Source organism: Sinocyclocheilus anshuiensis, unplaced genomic scaffold (genome assembly GCF_001515605.1).
Source record: "Sinocyclocheilus anshuiensis isolate Anshui unplaced genomic scaffold, SAMN03320099.WGS_v1.1 scaffold763, whole genome shotgun sequence".
NCBI classification, from domain to species: Eukaryota; Metazoa; Chordata; class Actinopteri; order Cypriniformes; family Cyprinidae; genus Sinocyclocheilus; species Sinocyclocheilus anshuiensis.
In genome coordinates, this window is record NW_015548255.1 from 540545 (window position 1) to 558569 (window position 18025).

General features: G+C 36.5%; 2 protein-coding genes across 2 annotated transcripts in view; both read right to left on the reverse strand.

The window, feature by feature from the left end:
- Positions 1-4700, reverse strand: part of LOC107655447 (proto-oncogene c-Rel-like) — a 12917-nt gene extending 8217 nt beyond the window's left edge. Inside the window, exons 1-5 of the mRNA XM_016442937.1 lie at positions 4595-4700; positions 3844-3879; positions 2909-3048; positions 2652-2800; positions 2036-2127 (exon numbers count right to left, since the gene is read on the reverse strand). Of these exons, the coding sequence (XP_016298423.1) occupies positions 2036-2127; positions 2652-2800; positions 2909-3048; positions 3844-3879; positions 4595-4601 (424 nt within the window). The 5' untranslated portion in view covers positions 4602-4700. The remainder of the gene's footprint in view (positions 1-2035; positions 2128-2651; positions 2801-2908; positions 3049-3843; positions 3880-4594) is intronic.
- A 3528-nt stretch (positions 4701-8228) lies between these two features.
- LOC107655448 (poly(A) polymerase gamma-like) lies at positions 8229-17061 on the reverse strand. Its single transcript, XM_016442938.1, has 23 exons — positions 16908-17061; positions 16109-16276; positions 14656-14722; positions 14491-14572; positions 14241-14350; positions 14109-14162; positions 13921-14032; positions 13667-13827; positions 13556-13632; positions 13331-13403; positions 13124-13244; positions 12966-13050; positions 12837-12890; positions 11813-11932; positions 10624-10733; positions 10398-10519; positions 10154-10317; positions 9556-9668; positions 9230-9432; positions 8998-9078; positions 8803-8862; positions 8611-8726; positions 8229-8524 (listed from the first exon to the last, which is right to left on the reverse strand). Exons 1-22 carry the CDS (start codon positions 16922-16924, stop codon positions 8628-8630), a joined length of 2253 nt encoding a protein of 750 aa, XP_016298424.1. The 5' UTR covers positions 16925-17061; the 3' UTR covers positions 8229-8524; positions 8611-8627.
- Between the last annotated feature and the right edge of the window lie 964 nt (positions 17062-18025).

An 18025-nucleotide genomic window follows, 5' to 3' on the forward strand; every position in this document is an offset into this window, starting at 1 on the left:
TTTGGACATTTTCACTTAGGGGTGTACTCACTTTTGTGGCCAGCGGTTTAGACATTAATGGCTGTGTGTTGAGTTATTTTGAGGGGACAGCAAATTTACACTGTTATACAAGCTGTACACTCACTACTTTACATTGTAGCAAAGTGTCATTTCTTTAGTGTTGTCACATGAAAAGATATAATAAAAATGTTACAAAAATGTGAGGGGTGTACTCACTTCTGTGAGATACTGTATATATATATATATATATATATATATATACACATATGATAAATATACATTTAAATATATTTTCTTTTATTTAATTTGTAAATATTTTAATATTTAATATATTATTATTCACATTAAAAAGAATGAAAGGTAATACTATGTTTTAGAGAATGATTTCAAGTCCAAACTGAATAAATTATTTCTTAATGTGTACACTGTAAAAAAAGAAAAAAGATTTTTCGAGGTTGTAATAAAAACAATGATTATTGGAATATGCTTTACAAGAAAATACTATTTCAGTCTTTCTACTAAATTTCATGTTTAATTCAATGTGCTACTTGCTGTTTCTCTGTTTGCAAAATGTACTAGCAATGTCGGAGTGAAAACTCTTTCAAAGTAACTTTCATTGGAGGAGTATTAAGCAGAACATGAAACAATTACATCATTAATCACAATTATTGGTATGACATTTAATCCTCAGCTATACTTTCATGTCTCCGACAGCCCTAACCACAAAACGAATACCTCCTAGCTATTACCTAGTCAATAAATGAAATGAATGATAGTATACACTGTATATGCATGTGTCATCAATGCAATCATTGTGGGATAACTTCAGTGCAAATGAGGTCATCTCTGGCAGGTCAAACCTTCAACACATGACCAAACTTCAAAAGTAATATCAAAACTAATCTCACAACAACTGCCACCATGACTAATCTACCTAATTTCAAGGGATTGTGAGTGTTACGCAGCCAAACAGAGAGATCTTTATTTGGTTATCACAGCAGAAGCGAGAGCAGTCCCTCAAACAGTCCGTCACCACAGAGAGCAGCAGAACAAGCAAAAGGAAGCAAACAAAGAGTCAAGTTCACAGTCTAACATTCCCTATGTTCACTAACCATATTGTGTAAAGACCTGTTGCAACACTTTCATAATTTCTCAAATATCATTTGACTAGACAGTGGTATGACACTACATGATGATTATTGTTGAATCACTTCATATAGAAAACTATAAACTAAGAATATCCTGAATATTAAAGTCTCATTTCCAAAAGTTACTCTGTAGGTCAACTAGTCAGACTTATTGATCACTTATTAATCAAACATTGCTGGTGGTGGCAAAAGACAATCTGAAACTTAAATTACCTAGAGAAGCTGCTTTAAAAATGTGTTGTAATTTCCACCCACACAATAGTTTGCATGGAAGTCCTGAAGTATTTGGCTGTTTGCAAATTCCAAGCAGAATAAGCCAAAGTTATCAGTTACACAAAAAAGTATAGTTTACAGTTCCTCTTGACATTCCTCCCTCTCTGAATAAATTCCCCCTGATCATATGCCACTCAATAAATAAAGAGAAGTGATTTTAACTGCATTGTCAGATGACAGTTTCTGTCATACAGTACTGAAGACAGGAAAGAGAGAAATGTGTAAGCATTCGTGTTTTTAATGATGCATGATGTTGTCGGCCATCATCTAAATACAGAATTTCTGATAATGAGAGTAAAAGTGAAAGAAACTGGGTCAGTAATAATGATAAGAGGTAAGAGAGGTGATTAGAAGGCCCAGATGGAATTTGCAGATGTTTTCGTGTTAAATTTGAGGATAAATCTGATAAATCTGTGATATATAACTAATTTGCAAGACACTTTGGATAAAAGCATCTACTAAATGAATAAATGTAAATATAATAAAACAAATTAGTTGGGGCAAGTGTGGACATTTTTGAATAATTTCGCCCCAATTCGGATTCAATTTGTGGACTTTTCTGTGTATGCAGATTCTATTTGGGCCTGGAGAAAAAATGTGCAGTTGGTTCTCACCATTGAAGGGGTTGATTCTTCGCGCAATCCTCTGCATTATGGCATCTCTCACTTCTCGTCTCCGCACACACTGGATACCCAGGTTCTGAAAACTGAGAAAAACAAAGAAACAATCTGTTAAACTGTGTAGTCTGATTTTGAGCGGCCAGATCTGTTTAGTTCTATGTATTGTCCATCTTGAAAACTGATCCCAACGAATAAAGCTAACAGGAAGAGTGAGGTTAAAACTAATCGTATTGACGTACTGTTTAAAATTGAGGGCAGGCTGGAGCTCTAAGGCTCTCATTTTGCATATCAGGGGAATCCCCTGCATGGCTTTTTACTCTGACACAACATGCTTCTTAAAAAAATAAAAAATAAAAAGAAGAAGAATGGACAGCCCTTCGGAAGAGAACTGTGGTAGTGTGTGGGCTGGAGTAATACGGAAAGCACATTGGAATGGCTTTGATGTGGGGCACAGAGATGTTTCATTTCATTAGAAGAAAAATGGTAACAGGACCAAACGAGATTAGAGCAAAATATGCAGATAATATATCTGCAATCAAAGGTTATTAAACTTCTGTATTCATGTGACAAAAATTATTTTGACATTTTAACATTAAAAGCACCAACTTACGCGATGACTCTTCGTTCAGGTCCAAACTCTGCCTCATAATAACCATCCTTGCAGTCCTTACCCACCAGGTCATGGGGATGCGGTTTATATGGGTCGCTTTTGGTTACCAGGGTAACACGTACTTTTCCTTTCCTGGTAACATTTAGAATCTAATAGGGAGAGATATATAGAATCACTTAGTAAGTAACATTTTCCTTAAAGTCTAATTATACAGTCAGTTCTTTCTTTAGTGGTATAAGACTTTAGAAGCAGGGTACCTGAATGCTTGGGTAGGTTCTGTTATTGTCTGAGCTTCTTTCTCCAGGTATGCTGCCTGCTGAACGACCCTCACATTTATATCTGAAGCGCATGCCTCTCTGTTTTGGCTGCTCGAAGATCTGAGCACAGGGCTCTCCCACTGCACAGACCGGCAAAATGACGTCAGTCAGAGATGTGAATTTCATTCATTTAAATATTCAAACGATTCAAAAGCATTTCATAAACTTAAATGAGTCTTATAATTTATTAAAATGCCAACACTGAAGATGCATAAGAATAAGATAATGGGCTTGAAACACCTGCAGAAACAACATCTTGTGTCTTTCACAGAACCTGACCATAACCTGACCACAAACAACCCAGCCTGCTGGTAAATAATTTCCCACTCTCTGCACCTGTCAGCACAGACCTTTACCAGCTCATCCAGGTGCCATTAAACTAAGCATATCATACGTTATTCAAACACCTGCACAAACAGCTGCATTTGCCATGCAATATATTTGGTTGTTTTTAACACACTTGCTTCTGACATTGACAAGAACATGCGAGATCTATTTGCCTATGCATTCTTACACTGTGAAATGTCATAAAATAAGATGGGGAAGCTATTAAATCTATGGTTATAATGCATGAAATAGATCTAATGTATGCTTTAGTGAAGGGTACAGATGTCACTCACTACTGTCTGCTCAAGAGATTTGCCACTTACAGGAAGTTATATCTTTATCAAATAAAAGAGGAAGTAAGGTAAGGAAATCTGAACAATTTTTTTTTTAAATTTTTTTTTACAAGGGCAACTGGGTGACGTTTAAACATACTTCATGAGTAATTAGGCAAAGTTTATGATCCACCCTAAACTTGACTCAAAACATGTTACTAACGTTAGTAACGACAGAATGCGTTTCACACTTGGCACAGATGAAGATGTACTTACTTAGATTGGGGTCCCTGTGCATTGACAGGGAATGCACTGTACAGGAAAGCATGGATAGAAGAACATCGATTAATACAATCAGCTAAATATATTGTAATTCATTTGATATTGTACAAGAATGGACAAACGTGCAGATGAGAATAAGAGCTGAAGCTTAAACTTTTTTTTTTTTTAAAGTTCCTCATTTTTATTTCCTGGTGTTACTTGGTCCCTCATGTATTCATGTACTGACAACTCATTTGATTTGTTTAGTTTACATAAGACTTATCGTCAGTTTCGAAGTCTTAACTTTAGAAATTTGTTTTCAGGTAATGCGAATCATATTGCTTTTCGCAAGTGATTTCTGTGATTGTACACTTCCACAAAGACAACTCTGCTTTTTATTTCCTGCAATATATAAAACTACGAGCCTGTATAGTTTTTCTTAAACAGAATCAGATTTGAGAACAATGTAGAACAGGTCATATTGTAAGATTACAGATTACATTTATCAAGTTTTACAAACCCAAGAAAACGGACAATAGCATACAAAGTAATTGTTGTTGAGGGATTCTACATAATAAAAATTATGAGTTGGTAGATTAAGTACCTTTAAATTACTATCTAAACGACTCAAAACAACGGTGATGTTCTGAATCGAATATCTATTACACAGACTTGAATTCTACGCATAATTTAATTAAAGACAGCAAAGAGCAAGAAAGGGAAAAGAAAAAGACATTTGATTAATTTAATAAATACTGATACTCACCATCCATGTTATGCGAACACCCTTGTCTTAGGTTTTACGTCCGAGCTCTAAAGTGCTGAACAGATATACAGTAACACTTCAACACAGAAGAGTAGGCCTACTGACTGGGAATTCCCCCACTATATACAATATGCCCGCCCACATAACACGTCACGCCCCTCTGTGGCAAGCCGGTTTAACAGCCAACAGCCGGTTTATAATGCATCTCATAATCTTGTACTGCAGTTATATCTGATCAAATGCACATTATTATTCTTTAGTTTGGGTTAAACAAATCAATTTTGCTTGGCTGGAACAGCAGCTACGCTAAATATGTCTCTATTTGTTTCTCTGTTTTTTGCCATGGGATGTAACTAGGATTTACACAAGCTTCAGTCTGGATCCAGAACACCTGAGAAGAGATAATGCCAACCCCTCAGAGGACCTCAGATGATGCCAACCCTGAAACAACATACAGAACTACCACATTTTACTATAAGTTTGATTGCATCATATAATAATTGCTGTTAGTAGTGTTCATCGTCTGTTTTATTACATCTTTAATTGATTTTTCCATACATTTCTGCCATATGTATATTAATTGACAGTCACCACTGATAAGCTACCACTAAATATTGTAGAAACTTAATTTGCTGTAAAGTTGCTTTGCAATGAGTTGTATCGTGAAAAGCGCTGTACAAATAAACTTGACTTGACTTAACAGTTATTCTTAACGTACTAGCAATAAATCACAACACAATAGTGACTCTTCCAGTTTCGCTAATAAATATCTTATTAGATACTAGTATTTTCTCAGTTATTCTTAACGTACTAGCAATAAATCACAACACAATAGTGACTTTTCCAGTTTCGCTAATAAATATCTTATTAGATACTAGTATTTTCTTTTCTCATTTGCTACTGCTCACTATTTCAATAGTGGCAAGTAACTATTTACTTTCACAATACTAGTTTTACTAACAGCTATGCATTAGGTGCAAGTACTTGTTCTTTTGTTGTAACTTTTCATATAGTTCTTGTCCAGTTTTCTTAATTCTAATTAAATAGCCACTAGTTTCTATTTATTAGACACTAGTGTTTATTCCATTTGTTACTAGCTAGTAACTACTAAGATTTTTAATTGAACTATAAAGAAGCCATTCTAATTAGTAATTACTTATAAAAAGTAAAAAAAGAAATTGCAACTAGTGAAAAAATGTTAGTAGAAACAAGTGGGACAGACTCTAGTACTATCTTAAAAAACACTAGTAATACCAATACAGATAGGTGGATAGTTACTAGTAACTAAGAAACAAACAGAAAGCATAACATCAAAAATAAAAAGTTTTTAAAAAGTTTTGTTCTTCTTTTGTTGTGCTTTCTGTGTTGATAACATTTTGTGGAGCCTAATTACCACTTTCAGTCTTGCAATACATATGCCATTGTTAAAATGTTTCTTGCATACATTTTCATTCATTAAAATAAGGTGTTTGCCAATAATATAAAACCATATTAGTGCAAGAAAGAAATATAGAGAAATATTAGACATTACAGATTTAATTTATGCCAAAGACTATATTGAAAACTGATTAGCCAACATGGTACCAGCGTTCCAGGCATTTAATTCTGCCAGCAGATACCTACACCTAATTTATATATTTCATAGAGATTACTCCCAAGAAAAAAATTTAAGGTACAGATATAATTTGTTGTAAAGTAACCTAGGCAACCTAGAAAATAAACCCATGGCAAATTTCATGCACACGCACACAAAACTGAGTTAGTAAATAATAATTAAAAAAAAAAGTATGGAAGCTCTAAAAATTAGCAACAGAGGCCTGAGATGGGATGTGTAAAAAATTAGTCATACACACAAGCGTTTTAGAGACAAAAACCTGAAATATGTCTTGAAATAAATCGACATTTTGAGGTGTGATATCTGTAGTATAAGCAGAATAATTGACTGTGTTGTTGAATTATTAGAAAAATAATACACACCCAAGGTGGTAATCCCGCCACAAAGCAAGCAATATCATAATTTAGGTTTAGGTATCTACCGGCAGAATTAAATGACTGGGATGCTGGTAATATGTTACTCAGATTTGCATATAGTCTTTAGCATAACTTAAATTTGAGATGTCTATTATTTAATGTCTAATCTTCCTCTCTCTCACCCACTTTATGTTAGTGACCCATCGTCAATTATTCCTTACATAGTATCTAACTGAACAGATAGCAGTCACTACTGGATTACATATTAAATACCAAATAAGTACTAGAAATAAAAATATACTATTTAAATATATGTTAATCAGGCTTGCCATACTCTTCAGCGTACGCACAGCCAATCAAACGATGTGCATAGGGCGACGTAAAATTCAAATTAGGCAGAAAGAAAACGAGAAACGTCAAGGTGCTTGTAATAATGAATGTATTTACTTTACTTTCCATTTCAACCAATAAGAATACGTTTTGAGATTTTGAAATCCCACGAAAAATGTAATTTCTTACAAAAAGTTTCATTTCAGTAAATCAGAAACTTGCTGGGATTTTTTTCACTCTTTATGTTCTCCTGCTTATTTAATTGATTATAGAAATGTCCTCTTATAATACATACTTAAAGGGGCGGTTAATCAAATTATGAAAATACTATCGCCTTTATGTTGTTCCAACTCATCGTGTATTTCGTTCACGAAAGGAGACATTAGTCAAAATGACAGCTCCAGTCACCATTCATTTTCAATGTATGGAAAAAAGATGCAGCGATATTGAATGGTGACCGCTGTCAGTCACTCACATTTTGCTTAACATCTCTTTTTGTGGGTCCACGTTAGAAAGAAAGCCTGTGGAACAGCATTAGGATCAGAAATAACGACAGAACGTTCACTGTGTGGTGAACTATTCCTTTAAAGTACCAATGATCAACTTTTGAAAGAAAAGACAGTTTAGCTTAACAGTGGGCATTGTTATTAAGACTGAATGACCAGTCGCTCACTGTTTTTAAAATGGACGCCGCTTGTAGGCTATTTGCTGAAGTTCACGCAACTGTTACTGGTTAGGGTAATCCCCTGTACGCAGTGGGAATATCCCACGAACAAGGAAGTTTATGTCCAACAACAGAGGATAACACTTCTTAGAGAGAAATTACGCGTTGACTTGAATTGTTAATTACAAAGATATGTACCCATAGGGTTATTTATAACTTGGTTTTGAAGCACCTATATGAAGACAGTGGTTAACGCGACGTGTTTACAACCTTATTACTAAAATGTACGTCACAGGGGTCGCCCATAGTCGATGACGTCATGCTAAGCAATGACACTTATCACCTGATAGCCTACACTTGGTAAAGAATAGGTATATAAAGGCCCCGGTTTTTCTCCTTGTAATGCAAAGACCACTGTTTTGAAAAAAAAAAAAAAAAAAAACAAAAACACAAGGGGCCTTATTTTTTTCTGGGGATTAAAGAGATGTTTAAAGGTCTCTCCATCTATACACACACACACACACATACGCACCCCACACAAAAGGTCCTCCCAGAAACTGTACCAGAACCAATACAGTGAATAAGACTGCAAGGAAAACCTCCGGACAAACAATGAAGAATCTAATTTACAGTGACAAACAGGACAATTTTTTGTAAACTTTTTTTTTGTTAATAAAAACTACATTAAGGTGGCATAGAAAGACTAACAATGATTTTTAAAGTTATATACAAACTACATCTACTGTACAATGTTTCAAAAGCTCAAATAGATGTTTAAGCAAGCATTCTGACACAATAAGGCATAAAAAAAAAACAAAAACTGTGTGTGTGTGGGGGGGGGGCAAAACTTTACAAGCAGGAACTCTGCAACTCTGTAACAAGCAGGAAGACCAGCCAAATATCAGTAGCAGTTTAAAAGCAGCACTGCTGTTACACAAGTGTGGTTCCACTCTTTAAGGGACAACCTGTGCAGACAGATGTTCAAGAAGAGGAGAAAAATAGATTAAAGGGCAAACCCAAGAGTGGCAGCAACAGTAACAATTCATGTTACCTGTAGATAGCTCACTGTTATCGGTTAAGGGTGAGCCTGATTGAATTTTTAACCACGCGGAGATTACTTGTGGGAATTGGGGAAGATGCATCCGGAAGCTCTTTACTAGGTAGTCTCTGAAAACACAAAAGACGGTCAAAAATAATTTCAATTCCGATGTGGACTTCAAATTATGATGATCAGGTCAATTACCTGTGATCTTGATGTATCAATTGTTGGTATTGGCATAGGTTTGGTTGCTGAAAGACCCTCCTATGTCAAAAAACAAAACTGTTTTTGCACTAACATTGTGTGAGGTCTTATTGTGTTTATGCAAGAAAACAGTTTCAGTGACATGAGCCAACTGTGGTCAACACCTGAGAGTAATGCAATAAACAAAACCCTCACCACTGCTGGCCTCTCTTCACAGTCCAAGCCATTACTATTTGGAGGGTATGGCTCTTTAAACGCAGAGTCATCAGAAAACACCTGAAGCAAAAGAGAATTCATTTACATATTAAGCCATGCTTACAGTTTTTAGACTGGATTAAATATTTTTATATTAGTGATCCACAGAAAGGTTGATCAATTGTAATGGATTTCTTGACTTAGCTTGTGTATTTTATAAAGAGCTTAGCACCTCTGTATCTTTGTGCCTCTTAGGTGGATCCTCCTGAGATGGAGAGTGAGGTCTCTTTGGTGCTCCATTGACACTGTTGGGCAGTTCAGTGGGGCTAGGGGAGGAAGAGGTAATACGTGGTATCACACTACGTCCCACCACTGTAGGAATGGTGTTGCCAGCGGGAGGTGCTGGGGGCTTGGCAGCTGGAGTGGCGATGGGCACTGAAAAAAAAATAAAAATTAAAAGAACTAGATGAGTGGAATCAGAATGAATGCAAAAAAAAAAAAAAGTGTGTGTTTCCCCAATAGAAAAACAGGAACAAGTAAGTTCATGATAGCACTTACTGGATCCGATGACTGGAATGGACATTCCCTGTTCTGGTTTTGGAGGAAAAACTTCTGATGCTGTTGGGCTGTCTATGAATACAAGGACTGGATGCTTTGGTGGGGTGATACTACTGACAACAAAAAAAGGGAAATTAAGAAAAGTTCATATAGAAACAAATTAAAACATTGCTATAAGACGCTGCCAGTGATTTAAGTAATTGGAAGTAATTTTAAGTAACAGCATTTTGACATTACAACTAACTCCTATTTAAACATTTCTTGTGTTTGAAAATGAGGCCATAAAATTAGCTTGACCACAAAAAAACATGCAGTTTGTGACATTTATAATTTCCGCACTGAAGCAAGAGTAGAGTAATAGCTCTACTAATATCCAAGAATAGAGTAATAAGTCTTGTTTTCTGTTCCAACCCCTAGAACTTGTAAAGGCTTGCTGGCAGTCAACAGTGACACCATAAACTGAAAATGGCATTTCAGTCCCTTGGAGAGGTATTTGAGTCAGGTGGCATAAAATCCTGCAATCTTTCAGAAATTCCTGAGAATCATTTGGTCTGAACTAGCTAAATCACAAAGATTTTGTCCTGATCAGTGACACTACCTGTCTTCAGGTGAGGAGACTGGCTGGCATGGTTTGCTGACTAGTGTAGGAGAGCTGAAAGGGGTACCGATATCGGTGTCCCTGGAGCTGTCAAGCTGACTGCCATCCAGAGAGCAGCGCTTTGACCCGCCACCATTTGAGCTCCGGTTTATTTCTCCCAAACTCTGCCCAAAAGAGAGATAGGATACATTTAGGATATAGTTTAGCTTTTTTAGAGACACTATAAACAGACTTTTTTTTTTACCTTCTTCTTCCTCTGCACAAGTTCAGGAGGCAGGTAATGATGCAACTGTTTCTTCTTCACATGTGTGGCCTCAATAGTCATGCCATCCTTTAGCATATTGATATTGCTTGCCTGTCTGTAAACTACAATGAAACACCACTTTTAGACATTAAAAGACCCCAAGTTTCCACAACTACATCCACAGGACATGAGCATGGTGGAAAACAATAGAAGCTGAGCAGCTTACCAGTATCTGTGAAGGACTGGATGTCGTAGGTCAAGTCAATATTCACACAGTCAGAATTGTCCAGTTTTTTGAAGCTGATTCCAATAAACCACATGGAAACAAATTCATTCCTGTGGAAAAAAAGCGTGCAAATTTATAAGATTTTTAAGATCTAAAGGTCAATTGAGTAGTCTGTATATACAGGCCATTTGATATCAGCATCCGCTGTTGGAAAACTCACACTGGCTGAGCACTCATTCACTGTTGTACTGTTCCATGGCCCCAAAATAAGTATGGGTATTATAAAATGTTGATTAAAGGTAATTTAGGAAGCAAAGCTGAAACCCTGAGCATACTGCTAAAATCGAAATTTTAGACCAAACAAAACATTAGCCTCATGTTTATTATAGCAGGATGGCAATACAATAGAAATCCAGTACAATGGTAGAAAAGTACTGGTACAACAGTTTGTTTTAACCCAACTGAACATGTTCAAACGGCGTTTGTTGGGCCGTGAAATGTCCGAGCAGTGTGATATGATTTTCCAACAAACTCTGACGTAAACTGACCTGGCCACGAACCGTTGCTATGACAATGAGGCAAGACTGCAAATAGGTGCTTGGCGTGCTTAGCAAATTATCAAAAAAATGGCAAACCGAAACTGATTAGGGACCACCCGAGCAAAATTTTGAAACCTTTGTAAATCTTCCCACTGCAGTTCTCTGCATAAATTCTAGTAGGCGCCCTGTCTCTCCCATAGCAGCAATCACGGCTTCACCCACAGCCTCTTTCGTTTTATTCACCGTCTTTTCAGGCGAAGAATGACACGCAAAGACATTAATAACAGTAAAGTTTTGATTGTTTACTGCAGTCAGACTTACTTGACTCGAAGTTTGTCAGTGTCTGTTGGGGCAGTGTGAACATGACAGTTATCAAATTCTAAATCGAACAGCCAACTTGTTTGTTGGCGTTTGTCTGTGCGGTGTGAATTGGCCACAGAACAGCTATAAATCTGTGCAAGACTATTTTGCATTATGTACAGAAATTACCTTCACAAAGATTTGGTTTTGTACCAGAGGCATGTCATGTGATACAATTGTATATATCTTATCTATTTATTTTGCTATACATTAATAAAACAAAAACACTATATCATACCATTATGGTGATAAAACATTTTGGTCATGCCACCCACCCATCTGTTACTTACTCATTGTGATTCTCTTTTGATCCGGGAAAAGACTGTGGGTTGACATGGGCAAGGGTGATGTACTCATTGCGCTCCAAATTTCCAACCAACACTCTTATCTTTGATTCCACCAGTCCAATCCTGTTGAGGCCAGAACATCATTATATGAAGATTCTGTGATTCCATACCCAGAACCCAATTATTATTTTTTTTTTTTACCAGAGAACTGATTAGAGAGTGTAAATAGAGAATTTGCAAAATATTGAACATTATGGGTGGAATGGTACATGTATTTGAAAATGTTTTGTATGAACAGAACAAATACAGCGTTGTTTTAACCACTGCATGTGCCGAATCAAATTTGAAACTTCCAGTTTTAAATATTGTTACTGTTGATAGGAAACAAAGCCTCATCTTTTAAATTCCGGCAATTTTTGTTTTTTTCAGGAAGTTCAAGCAATAAATGTCATTTTGACTCTCTTTGATGTGGCGTGATGGCTACGCGGACATCTCGTGTCACGTAATCGCTCAACCACAGAAAGACGTCAACACAATAGCTTGTGAGGGAAAAAAAGTCACATAGCATTACATTTACCTCAGGAAAGACTGAGCATTTCTCTAAATATTAGCCAATATATTAATTATTATATATTACCTGTTAGTGACGTCTAATTATTTAATGTATATTTAAATCAATCGGTCATAAAAACTAATCTTGACAGCCACTGTGTAAATTACATACATAGAAAGTAATGTAAAAACTGGATTATGTGGGATTTACATGTTTTCATACAATTTATTTCTTTACTTAAATGTTGATTATTATATCCAAAATGAAATGGCAATTGAATTTAATAATTCGGGCTCCTATAATATTATAGTAATGTGCACGTAATGGGACTCCCTATAGTTTACAGCATTAACTGAGGTAGATTTTTAGCCTGAAGCAAGCCAAACTTTTTTTTTTGAAGTATCTGACACAAATATCAAAATTCCAAAAATATTTTTGCACACAAAAAAAGCAAGAAATTTTTTGAGCTCTTACCACTCAAGGTGGTTTTCCTCAGTGGATGCACTGGCAGTGAGGACAATGTAGTGCCTGCAAACAAAACAACCAACATTAAAGGAACTGATTGAACTGATCTTTAATATGACACTGTGGATATCCACTTACTTGTACTTCTGGAAAAAGTTGGGAGGTTCAAACAACTTGGACCAATCGGCTTTACCCTGAAGAATTTCATCTGTAACAGTGAGACCTTAAACAGGAAATTTGGAAAAATGAGCAAATGGTCAAGAGAAATGGCCAATAAGAGACAATCTATTACACACCATTCTTGAACTCTTCACTCATGATGGTACGTGTGGAAGTGGACACGTTGTAGGTAGAGTTCTGTTGTGGATATGCAGGAGTGATGATTGGCATCAGATGATACCTGTCTGATGGATTCACCTAAAAATAAAATGACAAACTGTATAGAGAAAAGTCCAGAAAACTAGAAAACTGTATTTCCTTACAGTGAACATAAGAATACCAACCCGTGGATCCCAGACTGGCAGATTCAAATTGCTGTCTTCAGGTTGTTTTAAAAGCACAGGGTTTGGCCATTCCCTGATGAAGTAAAATTAGACCAGAAATGCAGTTAGGGGGGTGAGGTGGGATTGTGGATATTCCATGGCTGCAGGAAAGGACTAGACATTATCAACAAAACAATACGTGAAGTTTCAGTTCCACCATATGAACACGATGTGCTATGACCTCACCATTTAGAGAAGACCAGAAAGAACTTGTGCACAAGTGTGGCGGCAACAGCATTTGGATAGAGGAATTGCAGTCTTGACTTGATTTTAGCATGTCAAGCCAAGATTCAGAACAAAAGAGATCAGAAGTCTTGATTTCAAACCAGACAAAAAGCGTCTGAAGGCAAGTTTTAAATCAGACGTACGTTTGGCCCACAATTTAATCGCTCTCAATGTTAATCTGAAGTTCTCTTTATTAGGCACCAAATATAGAATCTCATCTGTAACACGGCAACCTGCAAAACACAAAAATAATAAGTAAAGCTAAAAAATAACAGACAAATTAGACTATAAATGTGACATTTAAATAAAATGTTAGAGGGCATTACCATTTAGACTGCGAATGCATCTGATGTCCAAGTTTCTGAGGAGAGAGTCTCCTCTCAGGTCCAGGTTATCAGGAATTGATTGTAGAGCGAGCCTGGCAAACAGCAGATCGATCTGGGTGGAGGAGGAAAAAAAAAGTTTAAAACAAAATATCAACCAGGCTGCATATCAAACACTTCAACTATTTTACCTCAATTCCATCAAACTTGAACTTGATGACTGGTACAAATGCATCCTCCACAGCCTGAAAAGGAATTATACGGATAAAAGTCACTCTTTAAACAAAGCAGTGGCATAAATGAGGAACAGAAAAGGTACTCACTCGTAGATCCTTAATCTCATCATGCCGTTTTAGTTTTTCAAAGAAGGATGAAAAAAAGTCAGTTCTTTCAATGTGACGTGGGGCAACACACAAAGCATCTATATCAGCACCTAAAGAAAAAAAACAATTTGATATGCACAATACAGTACATATACCCCTTTATAACAGTGAAGCCTTTCTTAATTTACGGTTGCAGATCTTTAAAGGTCATTCTGCTGCTCTACAGTACAATCAAGCTCATTAAATGTACCTTTTGTGTGCACTCCCAACCTATATGACCCAAACGTAAAGATTTTGCCACCAACATTTGCTACTGCTGACGGTGGAAGACTCTGTGAGGGAAAAGGGAGGATTCAGAAAAGCATCTCATCATGTTACTTGGTGATCAGGTCAAGAGACCTGCAGTATTATTTACCTTTGATTCACTGATTTCTGCAATCCACTCCTTCACAAATGAATTCAGCTTCCCAAGAACTGCAAGCCTATAAAACACACAAACACCCTTTTAATGCCTACAAACACACAAGACACTGTGCAAAAACTAGTTTGTGGGAGACAATTTATACACCTAATATTGTAATACAAGTTAAAGGATATTTAGTTTAAACCAGCAACAAATCAAACTATGTAAAAAAAAAAACATTAGAAGCTAATCTTCTTATAAAAAAAAAAAAGTTTGTTAAATATGAGGATAAAGTAAAAAAAAAAGTGCTTTCAAAAAGCTGTAACATGACTGTTTTACACAATTTCTTAATGGTCTCAGTGTTTTACCGCTTGCAAAACAAATGCACTTCAGACACCAGGGTATGGTAAGATATTTTACATAGTTTTGTACTTTTATGTATGATAGAGTGCCACTGTTGTGAGAAATCAGGTCTTCCCTTGAAATCGGGTCTCCATTAGGACACCAAGCAATCCCATTGGAGCTAATAATTTTTATCGGGTACTCTCTTTAGCGCCTAAATAAAATTCCTATGAAATCACATTATGATGGTATATTGTTTGAACTATGGTGTAATGACTATTAATGTCCAACACCTCTCCAAGTGTACACTACAAGACTAAAGACTGCTGTCCTGTGCACACTTGAGCATCAGTTCTACGGCACTTGAAAACTTGTCAGCCGGATAGCAAACAAATCTGTGTTTAAATCTGTGGTAGCATGCCTCACAAGTTCACACACCAGAGGAGTGATTAAATGTTGTAGAGTAAAACATGAAAAATTGGCCAATTCACCGCTGACAAGATGGAATTTGAATAAAACTAGGCTGTCTATGCAGTATCTTTTTTTAAATGGGTGCTACATGACTTGAGAAAACAGAGAAAAAGGCTTTGGTGTTCCCTTTCCCCAAAAAGGTTGGGAAACTTCCAACACCCATAATGCATTGGGATCATTGCCATCCAAGGTCTCTCTGTCAATCTGACTGTCCATGGGCAGGGATACAAAAATGCGGAAGCACGAGTACACATTTCATTTACACATTCTACTGTGTGGCAATACAAAGCTGGTGAAAATCTCCAAACTTGTCATTTAATCCTTGTAGTGTGCTTCGCTTTACAGCACTCTATTTTTGGGAAAGATGAGCAGGATAAGGATAAGATGTCCAAAAAATAAGTCAATGTCCACTAAAAAAACAAAAACAAAAAAACACCACTACACATGTCTGAAAGATATTATCCGGTAAGGATATAAAGATTACTTTAAAGTTACTTCAAAGGTTTATGTTAGTACTTTCATCAAAGATACTACACAGTTAGCAACAAAAAGGATAGCAACAGAGAGCAACAGATATTTAAATAATAAAGCCTCTTTAACCACTGGAAAGCAGTGACTCAATCAGCAAAGTCACATAAATGAAAGCCCTCACCTGTGATTGAGTTCATCTTCACCCTCAAACACTCCAAATGGTTTCATAGCCTCAGTAAGCTTCTGAGTGTAGATATGGTCTATCTCTCTGGGAAAGGCCAGGCTGATTGAAGACGTGATGCCATAATGTTTCCGAGGCTGCTGCCCGCCAAGCGTACTGTCACCAGTCCTGCAAATGAAGACATGATGATGACAATAATAATAGGCCCATGCTGCACTGTAGACATACTAAATATTTAAAAAATCAAATAGTACGGAGCTCAGAACTACCAGAACAACAACAAAACATGAGCACTTTGCTTATGAAACATTCTCTAATGAGAACTTATGACAGCACTAAATATATGAAAGGTAAAAGAAAAGTGTATGTATGATGGATTGCGCGTGTGTGAGTAATATAAGTTATATAACTCAATATAAACAATGTCAGACCACATTGTACTTCTATATTCAAATGCGGTTTGTTTAGTGAAACGAAAACAAGGACTAAAAGAACCGCGTTTACATCCACCAGCATTGCCCAATGTTTGTGTAAACAAAGACAAGACTACTTGGCCAACACCACCAAAAAACTTGGTTTAAATGCAGTTGACTACAACACATGTGTATTTAATTAGTTATGTATGCGAGTGTTTAAAAAAAAAAAAAAAAAAAAACACATTCAGGCCGCTTATCCTCTACAGCCTGCATTCTCTGACCGTTATATCAATAAACTGGCTAAACTAGCCTAGCACTGCATTTTTTCTCAACAACTAACTCGTTTAACCTACTAATATCACTGGGAGACAAGGAACACTTACGTTGACATCTCTTTCATGACCTTGCGTAGAAATATCCAAATATTTTCAGAACAAACACGCAGAAAACATGTAAACTTAGCCAGCAGCAGCCCCGTATCAATTTATAACAATAGTTGTTGCTCCAATATGGCGCCCACCGGACAGACATCTCCCGACATGCTCTGCGCCCTTCTTCTTCTTCTTCTTCTTTTGGTTTTATGGCGGGTTGCGAACCAACTTCATAGGTGCATACCGCCACCTACTGTGATGGAGTGTTGCTCTGCGCCCTGATACCCTCGATTAATGTTGTTGTCTTCTTCTTCTTCGTTTTATGGCGACTAACTCCTTAGGAGCATTATCGCCACCTACTGTACTGGAGGTCAAGTAAACTTTCAAAGGTGATGAGTCTGAAATTTGAGTAAAAACAACAACAAAAAACACCCCATTGGTGGATGTTTCCTATTCTCTCCAATCTGATGAATGTTTTCAAATACCAATCACGGTTTTATTGGACTAGTGTGAGCAAAGTAGCTTGCGACTGAACAGCGTAAACCAGGGGTGCCCAAACTCGGTCCTTCACAAAGATCATTGTGATAACACGCCACCCCACCCCACCCCGCTAGCTTGCAGAAGCTGCCACTGGCGAATCACGTGACCAGTGCTGCGTAAGTACATCCCATGAGTTTTGTCCCTTTTTAAAATATGTGGGAAATAAATGTCGACAGTGAAACTCTATTTGGAACACTATTGATGGATGAAAGTGTTATTTATTAAATAATAATGAACATTTGATTTTGAAATATTTTATTCAACAAACATAACTGAAATTGTATTCTGTGCAAGAAAAACTACTATATTTTATATTATATATTTTAGCAGCTACTATATTTAGTAGCTGGTATTGCTCCCTTTTGCAGAAATACTTCTAGTTTCTTCTTATAGGCCTACTTGTCTATCAGTCTCTTACACTGAACAGGATACTTGTCTGTGCCATTTCTGTGGAGTTTCTTGTTTGTATGGCTGCTTCATTTGTTGTTTATTGTGGAGTGATAGATTTTAAGTAGTTTGGAAATGTTTTTAAATCCGTATAAGCCTCAACAACCTTCCTTCTGAGGGGCTCAGGCATATAGTATATATAT

Excerpts from the sequence above, each read along its gene's own strand:
- LOC107655448 (XM_016442938.1), bottom strand. Across the intron at positions 13,245-13,330 it reads TGCCAGTCTGGGATCCACGG|GTGAATCCATCAGACAGGTA; the intron begins GTTGGTATTCTT and ends TTTTATTTTTAG. Across the intron at positions 12,891-12,965 it reads AACTTTTTCCAGAAGTACAA|GCACTACATTGTCCTCACTG; the intron begins GTAAGTGGATAT and ends TTTTGTTTGCAG.